The sequence below is a fragment of the Hemiscyllium ocellatum genome, chromosome 5 (genome assembly GCF_020745735.1).
Source record: "Hemiscyllium ocellatum isolate sHemOce1 chromosome 5, sHemOce1.pat.X.cur, whole genome shotgun sequence".
NCBI classification, from domain to species: Eukaryota; Metazoa; Chordata; class Chondrichthyes; order Orectolobiformes; family Hemiscylliidae; genus Hemiscyllium; species Hemiscyllium ocellatum.
Window position 1 is genome coordinate 129930792 of NC_083405.1, and position 15483 is coordinate 129946274.

Genomic DNA, 15483 nt, shown 5'->3' on the forward strand with positions numbered 1-15483 from the left:
CTGAGCTTCCATCACTGAAACATCACTGCGCAGTTTGTCAGCAAAATGGCTCAACTCTGACTATTCTGAGCTGAGGATTCACTGTAATGAACGTGACAGAACACCAGAGTTTTGAACGGACCTCTCATCATTAATCTTTCTCTGCATCTTCTCTGTATCTGTTCTAGTGCCCCGATGGGCTTGTGTAAGGTATAATAGCATGCAAAACAATACTTTCCACTGTATCTCAGTACATGTGACAATGATAACTCAAATTCATATGGTCAAAGAAAGGTGGGTAAAGAGTATCAGGTCAGGGAGCTTTCTTTAGAAGGTTTGACTTTGTATGAGGTATTAGCAATTTTTTTTTATTTGTTCACAGGATGAGGACCACATTGGGTGGACTAGCATTTATTGCCCAGAGGGCAGTTAAGGATCAGCCACATTGCTGTGGGTCTGGAGTCACATGTAGGCCAGACCTGGTAAAGATGGCAGTTACCTTCCCTAAACGACATGAGCGAACCAGATGGGGTTTTTTTTCCATTAACTGATTCTGAATTCCAGATTTGTACTCAATTCAAATTCCACCACCTGCCCTGGCAAGATTCAAACTCAGGTCCCCAGAATGTTACTGGAGGCCTTGTGATTAACAACGCAGTGATAATACCACTAGGCCGTTACCTGCCTATGGTAAAGGGGAGTCTGTAAATGCGCTTGAGGTAACATTGGAGGAATGACACTTACCTTGAGGCTCTGACGTTTCTGTGGCTTCCCTCTCTGCAGGTTGCCTTTGGCAATGGAGAACTTTGATCTGTTGGCCCTCAGCTGCGATCGGGGAAGTGGTCAGCAGGCCCTGTCCGAACTTTCTTTCAGTGAAGAAAAGTAAGCATTTTCTTCTGTTGGTAACATGTCCTAATCCTTCATTTCAATGAGCAGCAGAACAGTGATCCAACTCTGGGCAGATCTTTTGAAAGAACTGTCATAGTGAGAGTTAAGCAGTCACTTGCTGGCCAGTGAGATCCTGTAAAGCTGGTGATGGCCCCAGTTTGTGTTCTTTCTTCCTTTCCTCGTTCATCTAGGGGTCACTGGCTGGGCCCAGCATTTATTACCCATCCCTAGTTGCCCCCTTGAGAAGGTGGGGGTGAGCTGCCTTCTTGAACCGCTGCAGTCCACCTGCTGTGGGTTGACCCACAATGCCCTGAGGGAGGGAGTTCCAAGATTCTGACCCAGAGACACTGAAGGAACGGTGATATATTTCCAAGGAGAAAGTGAGGACTGCAGATGCTGGAGATCAGAGCTGAAAATGTGTTGCTGGAAAGGCGCAGCAGGTCAGGCAGCATCCAAGGAGCAGGAGAATCCTGAAGAAGGGCTCATGCCTGAAATGTCGATTTTCCTGCTCCTTGGATGCTGCCTGACCTGCTGCTCTTTTCCAGCAACACATTTTCAGCTCTGATATATTTCCAAGTCAGGATGTGTGACTTGGAGGGGAACTTGCAGATGCTGGTGTTCCCATGTATCTACTGCCCTTGTGCTTACACATGGAAGTAATCGAGGGTTTGGAATGTGCTGTGAGAGTAGAATTAGAACCAGGTTAGTCTGATGGAAGCCAAACTGCTATTCCAAATATCACGAAAACTGTTCAGTGTTTAGTGGATTGTGGGAAATAGCCTGAAACTAATGGTGGTGGTATGGTAATTTGTCTTATTAATGAGGCACTTAACTATGATTCAGTAGGATTTAGTGATGGTTCTATGGACAGAGAGAGTATTAACATGTTGCTATTGCGGATAATAATAAGAATGTATGTTATAATGAGCAGAATATTCTTTATAATTCACTGATGGGACATGCACATCACTAACTGGCCAATATTTATTATCCATCACTAATTGGCCTTGAGAAGGTGGGGGTGAGCTACCTTCTGCAGTCCACCTGCTGTAGGTAGACCCACAACACCATTATGGAGGGAATTCCAAAACTTTGACCCAGCAACAGCTGATGTATTTCTAAGTCAGAAAGGAGTGTTGCTTAGAGGGGGATTTGCAGCTGGTGGTGTTCCCATGTGTTGCTATCCTTGTTCTTCGAGATGGAAATGGTCATGAGTTTGGAAGCAGCTGTCTCAGGATCTTTGGTGAATCCCTGCAGTGCATCTTGTAGATGGTCCACACTGCTGCTACTGAGTGTCAGTGGTGGAGGGAGTGGATGTTTAAGGTGATGGATAAGGTGCCAATCAAGTGGGCTGCTGTATTCTGGGATGTTAAAACTAAATATCGGTGAAGACACAAGATTGACTTATCTTGACTTACCTTCTGCAGTCCACCTGCTGTCGGTGGACCCACAATGCTGTGGGTGGCACGGTGGCACAGTGGTTAGCACTGCTGCCTCACAGCGCCTGAGACCCGGGTTCAGTGTTTGCATGTTCTTTCCATGTCTGCGTGGGTTTCCTCTGGGTGCTCTGGTTTCCTCCCACAGTCACAAAGATGTGTGGGTCAGGTGAATTGGCCATGCTAAATTGCCTGTAGTGTTAGGTGTAGGGGTATGGGTGGGTTCCGCTTCGGCGGGTCGGTGTGGACTTGTTGGGCCGAAGGGCCTGTTTCCACACTGTAAGTAATCTAATCTCGAGGTTTCATGGCGGTAAAATGGTTTGAAGTACTTTACTCCATTCTGAATTGACTGTATTTTGTTCTGTGATAGCTGGTGGTTTTATGAAACACTTTATAAAACCAAATCCTTCTTTATTTTCTCTTACATGCTTTATTTTAGCTGCAGTTACCTGCACCGCTCATGTTAAAACTCTGTAACAGAGTTTTGTTTCTCTTTGAAAATAGAACAATGAATCTGCCCAAGGACATAGTACAGGGACCAGAGGGGATCTCTGTCCACAATACTGTCTCACCACGGACTCCAAAGTGTAAGGGAGCTCGTGGCCACTTATGACCCAGTCACAAATCGCTTTGACAACAACATAAAGGTGGCACGGTTGTTAGCAGTGCTGCCTCACAGCGCCAGAGACTCAGGGTTCAATTCCCACCTCAGGCAACTATCTGTGTGGAGTTTGCACATTCTCCCTGTGTCTGTATGGGTTTCCTCCCACAATCCAAAAATGTGCAGGTTAGGTGAATTGGCTAAATTGCCTGTAGTGTTAGGTGAAGTGGTAAATGTAGGGGAATGGGTCTGGGTGGGTTGCTCTTCGGAGGGTCAGTGTGGACTTGTTGGGCTAAAGGGGCCTGTTTCCACACTGTAGGGAATCTAATCTAAAGGCAGGGTTATCTTATGAAAATAAAAAAGCTTGATGCCTCCATATTATCTTCATTCCGTACGTTTTACCTTGCCAGCATTAAATTCAACCTCACTGTTACTTCAGCCTTCATCCATTTGGTTTTTCTTTTGTTTAGATTTCACTGGCGTGATATACCGCAAGTGCACAGAACATGGCTGGAGCAAATTTATCCCGGACTTCAATGAGACTTGTGAACTTCCGAAAGAACTCTCGAATGAATTCAGTAGTAACCTGGTGTGTGCATATGGTGTTTAGGCAGTTCTTGTTCGCAGCCTTTATTGCACGGTTACAGCACGTGAATTCCGAACATCAGAAGACCCTTACAAATTTAGTCCCAGAAGGGTTGATTATTCTCTGAGGCTCATCGTTATTTTTTTTTAATGAAGTGTGGCGAGGGGGTTGCTTGTTGCCCATGCCTGAATGACTCAAATTGAATGGATTGCCCGCCCATTTCAGAGGACAGTTAGGAAGAAGCAAGAGCAGAGGGAGTTGGGTGGATATGTGCATGGATTATTAAAGGTGGCAGGATGGGGAGAGGGCAGTAGGGTTGGCACTCCACTCACTGGAGTTCAGGAGCGTGAGAGGTGATCTCATTAAAACACATGGGATACTTCAGAGCTCAAAATGTGTTGCTGGAAAAGCGCAGCAGGTCAGGCAGCATCCAAGGAACAAGCAATTCGACGTTTCAGGCATAAGCCCTTCATCAGGAATATTCCTGATGAAGGGCTTATGCCTGAAACGTCGAATCTCCTGTTCTTTGGATGCTGCCTGACCTGCTGCGCTTTTCCAGCAACACATTTTCAAGCTCTGATCTCCAGCATCTGCAGACCTCACTTTCTCCTACTTCAGAGCTCGACAGGGTAAATGCTGAGAGGACGTTTCTCCCCACGGGAGAGTGTAGGAGCAGAGGGAGTAGTCTCAGAATAAAGGGGCAGCAATCGAAGACTGAGATGAGGAGGAATTTCTTCGAGTTATAGAGTCATACGGCACAGAAACAGACCCTTTGGTCCAACTTCCCAGTGCTGACCAGATGTCCCAATCTGACCTCGTTCCATTTGCCAGCATCCGGCCCATATCCCTCCAAACCCTTCCTAATCATATACCCATCCAGATGCCTTTTAAGTGTTGTAATTGTAACAGCCTCCACCACTCCCTCTAGGCAGACGTGAGGACTGCGGATGCTGGAGCGTCAGAGTTGAGAGTGTGATGCTGGAAAAGCATGGCAGGTCAGGCAGCGTCCGAGGAGCAGGAGAATCGACATTTTGGGCAAAAGCCCTTCCTCAGGAATGAGGCTGGGAGCCGAGGGGGCCCCCTCCCATTTATCTCACTACTCCCTCAGCTCACAGGCCCTCACCACTTCGTCTGGCAGCTCATTCTATTCACACACCTCAGTGCGATAAAGTTGCCTCTTAGGTCTCTGTTATATCTTTCCCCTCTCACCCTAAACCTATGCCCTCTAGTTCTGGACTCCCCCACGACAGGGAAAAGACCTTGTCTATTTATCCTGTCCATGCCCCTCATGATTTTATAAACCTCTATAAGGTCACCCCTCAGACTCCAACGCTCCAGGGAAAACAGCCCCAGCCTGTTCAGCCTCTCCCTGTAGCTCAAACCCTCCAACCCTGGCAACATCCTTGTATATCTTTTCTGAACCCTTTCAAGTTCGATAGCAGGAAGACCAGAATTGAATGCAGTATTCTAAAAATGGCCTCATCAATGTCCCATACAGCTCCAATATGACGCCCAACTGAGTCTTGGATATCTTGCCACAGAAGACAAATTAAAACACTGTAGATACTGGAATCCAAAATGGACAAGCAGGAGGCTGGAAGAACACAGCAAGCCAGGCAGCATCAGGAGGTGGGTAACTCAACATTTTGGGTATTAACCCTTCTTCAGGACTGGTAGTTGAGTCCTCCACCTCCTGACGCTGCCCTGGCTTGCTGTGTTCTTCCAGTCTCCTGTTTGTCTAACAGAGAGCTATGGGGGCAGAGTCCTTGCGTATATTCAAGGCTGAGACGGAGAGATTGTTGATCCGTCGGGGAATCAGGAGTTACGGGGAAAGGATGGGAGAGAGTGAACATGAGGAATGTTGGATCAACCATGATCCTGTTGAATTAGGGAGTTTTGAGAAGATTTGTAGCTCAGGTTGAGATTCTGGATGCGGGTTTGCTCGCTGAGCTGGAAGGTTCATTTCCAAGTGTTTGGATACTAGTTACCTAGTAGCTGACAAAACATATGTACCTTCCAGCTCAGTGAGCAAACCTACATCTCGATCCTATTGAATGGTGGAGCAGGCTTGAGGGACTAGATGGAAAAGTGCAGCAGGTCAGGCAGCATCCAAGGAACAGGAAATTAGACATTTCGGGCATAAGCCCTTCATCAGGCTTATGCCCGAAACGTCGAATCTCCTGTTCCTTGGATGCTGCCTGACCTGCTGCGCTTTTCCAGCAACACCTTTTCAGCTCTGATCTCCAGCATCTGCAGACCTCACTTTCTCCTTGAGGGACTAGATGGTCTATTCTTGTTCCTATTTCTTATGACCCTATGTGTCCTCAGGTTTATTGAGAGGGAAATAGTGTACAAGTGCAATGATACTTGAAAAGACCTTGACTGAAATATTGTATACACTTGTGGGCACCATCGAGAAAAGATTTGAATACATTGGAGGAAGCGGCTCTGGAGATGAGAAGCTTCAGTGCTGAGGATAGATTGAAGAGGTTGGCACTGGACTTCCTGAAAAGAAGAACATTGGGGAAAGATCTCAGCGGGGTTTTCAAAATGGTGAGTGGTAGTCACCCTGTGATGAGGGGTATTTTGATTTGGAAAGGATGTAAGCAAGGTTACCAGGGTTGTTAACGGGACTGGAGGGTTGGCGTTGGAGTGATAAGGAGAGGCTGGGATTTCTTTCATTGGAGCACCAGGAAGTGACCTGATAGAGGTTTATGAAATGGTGAGGAACAAAGATAAGGTGAACAGCAAAGGTCTTTTCCTTGGGGAAGAGGCGAGTTCAGAACTAGAGGGCATAGGTTTAAATGTGAGAGGAGAAAGATTTAGAAAGGAAACTTTTTCACACAGAGGCTGGTTCGTGTGTGGAGTGACCTGTCGGAGGAAGCGATAGATGCAGGTACATGACAAGTACATGAGGGTAAAAAGGGGTATGGCCCCAAGGGGCAGGCAAGTGGAACTAGTTAAGTTTGGGAAACATGCTGCGTGATTCTCTCACGCTGTACAGTAGATACGCTTAAACTCCCCTCTCATGAAAGGTGAAAAAAACCCAAGAGGACACAGATTTAAAATGCTGTGCAAACAAAGCAAGGACAGCGGGAGGGAAAAACCCCTTTCTCACCCAGCACGTAGTGAGGGTGTGGAATACACTGCCTGAAAATGTGGTGGAGGCAGTTTCAACTGAGGCATTCAAGAGGGGCATTGGATGATGCTTTGGATAGAATCGTTGCAGAAGGATAAGGGGAAAGGGCAGGATATCAGCGCTGTACAATACAACCAGAGCAGACCATCGGGCAGATGCAGGCGCAGTGGATTGTGTCCACCCCGTAATACTTTCGGGCATTAAGACTCTATAGCATTGCTGTGGGTCTGGGGTCACATGGAGGTCAGACTGGCGAAAGGTGGCAAATTTCCTTCAGCAAACGACATGGGTGAAGTCGAGGAATTTTTCTCCAAAAAGCCAACAGTCACTATTATTGAGGCTAACCATTGATTTAATGAATTGAATTGAAATTATCCCTGGTGTTGTGGTGGGAATAGGAACCTGTGTCCTCCCTGACCAGGTCACGCAGCGGGTCTCTGGATTAGTAGTTTGAGAAAAATACAAGGAGACCACAGCCTCCCCATTATCATTGAATATGCTTTTTTAAAAATAAACTCATTCAGTTTCACAATTTACTGCAATTCCTTTGACAGTTTGGACTCATTCCCACTTGCTTGCATTCTCGTGATGGCTATCCACTGTTTGGCTTCTTTGCCTGTGCACCATAATTGTATTTACCGTACTTCTCCGGCCCACTTTCATTTGTTTACGGAAGAAATTGTCAGTAGCACTTTGTTGGGTGACTTCAGCAGTTGTGATCACTTAGATTAACAATCCTTTACATAAACACATTATTCAATCACTCCCCCCTTCTATGTTTCTCGTCTTTGAGCTAACTCTGTGCCAATTTGCTCCCAGTCACCGGCTGACGCAAATCATCTTACAATCTTTCAAAAGAATGACTGATTCTCTATTGCGGGAACTGAACAAATCAGGCAGAACCAGACTCCCAGTGCGGCAATCTGTGTGGGCACACCGTGCGCAGAATATTCCTGCACAGGGTTCGAGCTTTAGGGAAAAGCTGAACAGGCTGGGGCTGTTTTCCCTGGAACGTCGGAGGCTGAGGGGTGACCTTATAGAGGTTTATAAAATCATGGGGGGGCATGGATAGGGTGAATAGACAAGGTCTAGATTAGAGTGGGGCTGGAAAAGTAGGCAGGACAGGCAGCAGCCGGGGAGCAGAAAAATCGATGTTTTGGACAAAAGCCCTTCATCAGGAAACCCTAGACTCTGATCTCCTGCATCTGCAGTCCTCTCTTTTGCCTGAATACACCCTGGGGTGGGGGGAGTTCAGAACTAGAGGATGAAGGTTTAAGGTGAGAGGGGAAAGATTTAAAAGAGTTACTATATAGAGATGTCATCCTCCTGTGAGGAAGTGATAATGAGTGCGTGTGAGAACGGGAAACTGCAAGGTCACCTACTGGCCTCATATAAGATTCCTGTCTCTCCTCTCAATGCAGAAAATGCCCCTATCCTCCAGCTGAGTGGCCTGTTCCTCAAAAGGATGACATTTTGACTCTCCTGCCACCCTATGTGACCCAGCTACACCTAGATTTTCGTTCAGTCATGGGAGGTGGGCATCACTGGCTGGGCTGAAATTAGTTAGCCATACCTAATTGCCCCTTGAACTGGGCAAGTGAGGGGTATCCAACCATCAGGCTGTGGGTCTGGAGTCACATATTCTGCAAACTGGGTAAGGATGGCAGATTTCCCTCTCCAAAGGATATTAAGTGAACCAGATTTTTTTTTAATATTTTGAACAACAGTAGACAGTTGGGGTTACATGGTCACCATTAATCTCAGGTTTAACTCCAGGTTTTCCTTGATTCAAATTTCACTATTTGCCACCGTGGGATTCAAATGCGTATTTGCCTCCAATGAAATAATAGCTTTACTTGAATCCGGGGAACCGAGCTGCTCACAGTGTTCCAGATGTGGTCTCCCCAGCACCTTGTACAGTTTCAGTAAGACTTAGAGTCATAGAGAAGTACAGCACAGAAACAGACCCTTCGGTCCAACCCGTCCATACCAACCAGATATCCCAACCCAATCTAGTCCCACCTGCCAGCACCTGGCCCATATCCCTCCAAACCCTTCCTATTCATATACCCATCCAGGTGCCTTTTAAATGTTGTAATTGTACCAGCCTCCACCACTTTCTCTGGTAGCTCATTCCATACACGTACCACCCTCTGTGAGAAAAAGTTGCCCCTTAGGTCTCTTTTATATCTTTCCCCTCTCACCCTAAACCTATGCCCTCTAGTTCTGGACTCCCCGATCCCAGGGAAAAGACTTTGCCTATTTATCCTATCCGTGCCCCTCATAATTTTGTAAACCTCTATAAGGTCACCCCTCAGCCTCCGACGCTCCAGGGAAAACAGCCCCAGCCTGTTCAGCCTCTCACTGTAGCTCAGATCCGCCAACCCTGGCAACATCCTTGTAAATCTTTTCTGAACCCTTTCAAGTTTCACAACATCCTTCCTATAGCAGGGAGACCAGAGTTGCACGCAATGTTCCAACAGTGGTCTAACCAATGTCCTGTACAGCCACAACGTGACCTCCCAACGTCCCTACTCTTATACTCCAACCCTCTTGAAATAAGGGCCAACACTCCATGACCCTTCCTGATTACCTGCTGCACCGATGTGCTAGCTCTGTGTGTTTCATTTACAAGTATACCCAAGTCCGTTTGTGTTGCAGCCTTCCTGCAGTTTTCTCCCATTTAAATGATATTCTGTTCTTTTAGTCTCCCCTCCAAAATGAGCAATATTTGCCCACATTATACTCCATTTTCCATTATTTTTAGCCACTTACTTAAACTTAACAGTATCTCTCTGTAAACTGTCTCCCACTTGCAACCTGCCTTTCCACCGATTTTTGTATCATCTTTAAGTTTGTCTAAAATACATTTGCTTCCTTCATCCAAGTTGTTAATATATATGATAGAACATAGAACAATACAGTGCGGAACAGGCCCTTCGGTCCTCGATGTTGCGCTGACCTGTGAACTATTCTCAGCTATTCCCCCTACACGATCCTATCATAATCCATGTGCTTATCTAAGGATTGTTTAAATCTCCCTAATGTGGCTGAGTTGACTACATTATCAGGTAGGGCATTCCACGCCCTTACCACTCTCTGCATAAAGAACCTGCCTCTGACATCTGTCTTAAATCCATCACCCCTCAATTTGTAGTTATGTCCCTGCGTACACGCTGACGTCATCATCCTGGGAAAAAGACTTTCACTGTCTACCCTACCTAATCCTCTGATCATCTTATAAATGGTCCCAGCACTGATCTCCACTGGCCACAGGTCACCAACCTGAAAAAGAAACCTCTGATCCCCACTCGCTGTTTCTTACCCATAAGCCAATTCTCATTCCATGCCAATATCCTCCCGTCAACACTGTGGTTACAACAGTGTTTTGCGAAATACCGTGTTAAATGCCTTTTAGAAGTCCAAATGCAACACATTGACTGGTTCCCCTCTATTCATTCTGGTTGAGACTTCCTTGAAATTAGTCAGATATAATTTCCCTTTTCCAAAGCCGTGCTGACTCTGCTTGCTCAGATTATGATTTTCTAAATGGTCTGTCATTGCTTCCTTATTAATTGATCCCAGTAATTTTCCAACAGTGTTTGGTTATCTGGCCTGTAGTTACCTGCGTTTTGAATATGGATAACTCCATTAACAGTTTCACAATCCTCTGGTACTTCTCTAGAATCCAATGACATTCAAGAAAAATTCCAACCAATGCATTCACCATCTCTGTAGCTACCTCTTTCAGAATCCAAGGGTGCAAGCCATCTGGGCCAGAGAACATATCCATCTTTGCCACAAGTACTTAATGCCTGTATTCTTCAGTATTAATGCAATGTTTGATCTAACTACCAAAGGGACTGATGCAAAAGACCTCTTTAACTTCTCTGCCGTTTCTTCATTCCCCATAACCATCCTTCCAGATTCATGAAAGAATGTTCACTTTGATAACTCTCTTCCTTTTCATGTATTTAAAAAAAAACTCATTGTCAGTTTGTAGATTCCTCAAATGGTTTACACACGTTGTTTAATTTCTCTGCCTTTATTATCTTCTTAGTCCTCCTTTGCTGAATTAATCCCAGGTTTTAGGATTATCATTGACTTTCACCTCTTCACACGCTTTTTCTTTTAACTTTAACTTCCTGGGTTAGCCATAGGTTAGACATGTTCTTTGTCCCTGGGGGTGTTGTTTCATTGGAAATCGTGAGTTGCCATGTTAAATGTCTGCCAGTGCTTGCTTACTGTCATTCCAGTGACCCGGTGGTATCGTTGCTGGAATGTTACTCCAGAGACCCAGAGAATGTTCTTGAGGAACTGAGATCGAATCCCATCACAGCAAATAGTGGAATGTGATTTCAATTCTAAACAAATCTGGAATTCAGAGTCTGATGATGACTATGAATCCCTTGTCCATTGTGAAAATCCATCTGGTTCACTAATGCCTTTGAGGGAAGGAAACTGCCATCTTTATCTGGTCTGGCCTACATGTGATTCCAGACCCATAGCAATGTGGTTGACTCTGAACTGCACTCTGGGTAATTAGGGATGGGCAATAACTGTTGGCCTAGCCAGCGACACCCTCATCCTGTGAATAAACTAATCTATCTGCCCAATCCATTTAAAGAGATTCCAAACAGTTAACAATTTCAAAAAATGATATTTATCTGGAAGAGGAAAATGGAAAAATGAGGGGATGGAGGTGTGTTACAGATCGACTACGGCCAAAAAGGATTACCTCAGAGTACAACGGAATTTCAATCAAATGGGCCAAATGGGCCGAGGTGCAGCAGATGGAGTTTAATTCAGATAAATGTGAGGTGCTGCATATTGGTAAGACAAATCAGGGCAGGACTTATACACTTAATGGTAAGGTCCGGGGGTGTGTTGCTGAACAAAGAGACCTTGGAGTGCAGGCTCATAGTTCCTTGAAAGTAGAGTTGCAGATAGATAGGATAGTGAAGAAGGCGTTTGGTATGTTTGGTTTTACTGATCAATGCATTGAGTACAGGAGTTGGGAGGTCATGTTGTGGCTGTAAGGACATTGGTTAGGACACTTTTGGAATACTGCGTTCAATTCTGGTCTCCCTCCTTTAGGGAGAATGTTATGAAATTTGAAAAGAGTTCAGAAAAGATTTACAAGGAAGTTGCCAGGGTTGGAGGGTTGAATAGGGAGAGGCTGAATAGGCTGGGGCTATTTTCCCTGGAGTGTTGGAGGCTGAGGGGTGACCTTATAGTGGTTTATAAAATCATGAAGGGCATGGATAGGGTAAATAAACGAAGTATTTGCCCTGGGGTGGGAGAGTCCAGAACTAGAGGGCATAGGTTTAGGGTTAGAGGGGAAAGATTTAAAAGGGACCTAAGGGGCAAATCTTTCACACAGAGGGTAGTGTGTGTATGGAATGAGCTGCCAGAGGAAGTGGTGGAGGCTGGTACAATTACAGCATTTAAAAGGCATCTGGATGGGTATATGAATAGGAAGGGTTTGGAAGGATATGGGCCAAGTGCTGGCAAATGGAACTAGATTAGGTGAGGATATCTGGCCAGCATGGACGGGTTGGACCGAAAGGTCTCTTTCTGTGCTGTACATCTCTACGACTCTATGATCTTGCTCAGTGATGGATCAGGCTTGGGAAGTTAACGACCTATTCCCTTAAAGCTTTCTGAAGAGTGAACTTGAGCTAAAATTGACATGCTCGGCTTTTAGTTGGTACAATCAAGTGTGCACAATTTAAAATGTTTCTCTTTTTTAAAAACCTATATCAGAAGACTTATTATATCAACATTAAAAATGGGTACACAGTCGGATATATTACATCCATGATCGCCTTGGTAATTGCCATCATCATATTCACAGCCTTCAGGTATGAGATTCGATCGATTACAGATTTTGCTCATTCGGCCATTGTTTTGCGTGTGTCTAACAAATTGACTATCACCTCACCCAGGAAATTTCACTGCACTCGCAATTACATCCACTTGAATCTCTTTGTCTCCTTCGTCCTCCGCGCTGCTTCAGTCTTGACCAAGGATGCCATCTTTTTCTCGAGCAACGCAATAGACCATTGCTCCATCTCAACGGTAGGACATTCTTATGTTAGTTCTAATTGGCAACGAATGATACGCTTCTTGATCGAACCCTGAAAATGGAGGACGTTATCCTGTCTCCCTCAGTCTGTTATAAACAATCCCAGTGGAAGGGGGATGCTGGGGGTTGGCTTTTGCTGGGGTCCTAGCTGAAGTAAGCCCCAAAGCCGAGTACTTCAAAGCTTTTTTTCTCTTTTTTTTTGGTTTATTCATGGGATGTGGGTGTCATTAGCTGGAGCAGCCTTTATTGTCAAATTACCCCTTGTTCTGAGTGTCTTGCCAGGGGTCAATTCAGAGAATAGTTAAGGGTAAACTAGGTCACTCTGCAGTCACATGTAGGCCAGACCAGTTAAAAACAATCGATTCACTTCCCTAAAGGGCATTCATGAACCAGATGGAACATACAAAATTCCTACAATACCTCTTACATAGGGCTAACCATTAAGTTCAAATCTCACCATTTTCCCTGGTGGGATTCCGACTGATGTCCTCAGAGTATGGGGAGCCTCTGGGTTACTAGAGTGAAGTACAGTGGCTCAGTGGTTAGCACTGCTGCCTCTCAGTACCAGGGACCCAGGTTCGATTCCAGCCTGTGCAGGTTAGAGTGGGTTAGCCATGGGAAGTTGTCTGCAATGTTCAAGGATGTGCAGGTGGAGGGCCAGGTAGCATTGGGGAGGCTGTGGAAGGATTTGGACAGGTTCAGAGAGTGGGCAAAGAAGGATGGAGTACAACGTGGGAAAGTGTGAGGTTATGCACTTTGGTAGGAAGAATAGACAAAAGAATTATTTTCTTAATGGGGAGAGAAGTCTGAAGTACAAATAGACTTAGGTGTTCTAATCCAGGACTCTCTCACAGTAAACTTGCAGGTTGAGTCAGTATTTAGGAAGGCAAATGCAATGATGGCATTTATTCCGTGAGGACTTGAATATAAAAACAGGAGTGTACTTCTATAAGGTTCTGGCCAGACCACCTTTGGAGTATTGAGTGCAGTTTTGGGCCCCACATCCCAGGAAGGACATACTGGCCCTGGGGTGTGTTCAGAGGAGGTTCACAAGAATGGTCCCAGGAATGTTAGGCTTAACATGTGAGGAATGTTTGAGAAGTCTGGAGTTCATACTCGATGGAGTTTAAAAGGATGAGGAGGGGAATCTAATTGAGTAAAAAATGAGGTCTGCAGATGCTGGAGATCACAGCTGAAAATGTGTTGCTGGTTAAAGCACAGCAGGTTAGGCAGCATCTCAGGAATAGGGAATTCGACGTTTCGAGCATAAGCCCTTCATCAGGAATGAGAGAGAGTAGCCTTACTTAATGTTCTGCCGGTGGAGGAGTCCAAGGACCTGCATGCCCTCGGTGGAGTGGGAGGGGGAGTTAAAGTGTTGAGCCACGGGGTGGTTGGGTTGGTTGGTCCGGGCGGCCCAGAGGTGTTCTCTGAAGCGTTCCGCAAGTAAGCGGCCTGTCTCCCCAACATAGAGGAGGCCACATCGGGTGCAGCGGATGCAATAGATGATGTGTGTGGAGGTGTGTGGAGGTGTGTGGAGGTAATTGAAACAAACAGAATGCTGAATGGCCTGGATGGAGTGGATGTTGGGAAGATGTTTCTATTGGTAGGAGAGACTAGGACTTGAGGATATAAACTTAGAGTAAAGGGAAGACCCTTCAAAATGGAGATAAGGAGAAACTTCTTCAGTCAGAGAGTGGGGAATCTGTGTAATTCATTGGCACAGAAGGCCCTGGAGGCCAGGTCATTGGATATGTTTAAGATTGAGATAGATAGGTTCTTGAGTAGCAAGGGGATCTAGGGTTATGGGGAGAAAGTAAGAGAATGGGGGTGAGAAACGTATCAGCCCAGGATTGAATGGTGGAGCAGACTCGAGCGGCTGAATGGCCTAATTTCTGCTCCTATGGTCTTATGGTCGGGCTGGACTTGCATGGACTGCTCTTTGGAGGGATTGGTGCTGGCTCAGTGGGCCATATGGCCTCTTTCCACACTGTAGGGGATTGTATGAGCCCGGTTATGTTATCACTGCAGCACCACCTCCTGGACATCTGGGCCCTAAGACCATAAGACAGAGGGGTAGAAGTAAGGCCATTTAATCATGGCTGATGGGTATTTCAACTCCACTTACCCACTCTCTCCCCGTGTGCCTTAATTCCTTGCAAGATCAAGAATTTATCAATCTCTGCCTTGAAGACATTTAACGTCCCGGCCTCCACTGCACTCCGTGGCAATGAATCCCACAGGCCCACCACTCTCTGGATGAAGAAATGTCTCCTCATTTCCGTTCCTAATTGACCCCCTCTAATTCTAAGGCTGTCTCCACGGGCCCTAGTCTCCCCGCGGGGAAACAACTTGCCAGTGTCCACCCTCTCTAAGCAGTGCATTATCTTGTAAGTTTCTATTAGATCTCCCCTCAACCTTCTAAACTCTAATGAATACAATCCCAGGATCCTCAGCCATTCATCGTATGTTAGGCCTACCATTCCGGGGATCACCCGTGTGAATCTCCACTGGGCATGCTTCACTGCCAGTATGTCCTTCCTGAGGTGTGGGGCCCATTAATGGACACAGTATTCTAAATTGGGCCTAACTAGAGCTTTATAAAGTCTCAGAAGCACATAATTGTGCAATACTGCATTCTGTGCACATCCTATCACCTACATGACAACAAATTGTTGCATTTCAGTAAGTACTACACTCTGTGAAAAGCTTTGGGATGCTCTGAGGTCAAGGAAGGTGCCATACAAATGCAACTCCTTGTCACAAAGT

The 15483-nt window shown here is 45.7% G+C and overlaps 1 protein-coding gene across 1 annotated transcript in view; it reads left to right on the forward strand.

Annotated features, from left to right (window-relative positions):
* The first annotated feature begins 775 nt into the window (after window positions 1–775).
* Window positions 776–15483, forward strand: part of LOC132816244 (vasoactive intestinal polypeptide receptor 1-like) — a 61609-nt gene continuing 46901 nt past the window's right edge. Inside the window, exons 1-5 of the mRNA XM_060825740.1 lie at window positions 776–861; window positions 2808–2890; window positions 3375–3493; window positions 12396–12493; window positions 12578–12710. Coding sequence (XP_060681723.1) covers window positions 776–861; window positions 2808–2890; window positions 3375–3493; window positions 12396–12493; window positions 12578–12710 — 519 coding nt within the window. The remainder of the gene's footprint in view (window positions 862–2807; window positions 2891–3374; window positions 3494–12395; window positions 12494–12577; window positions 12711–15483) is intronic.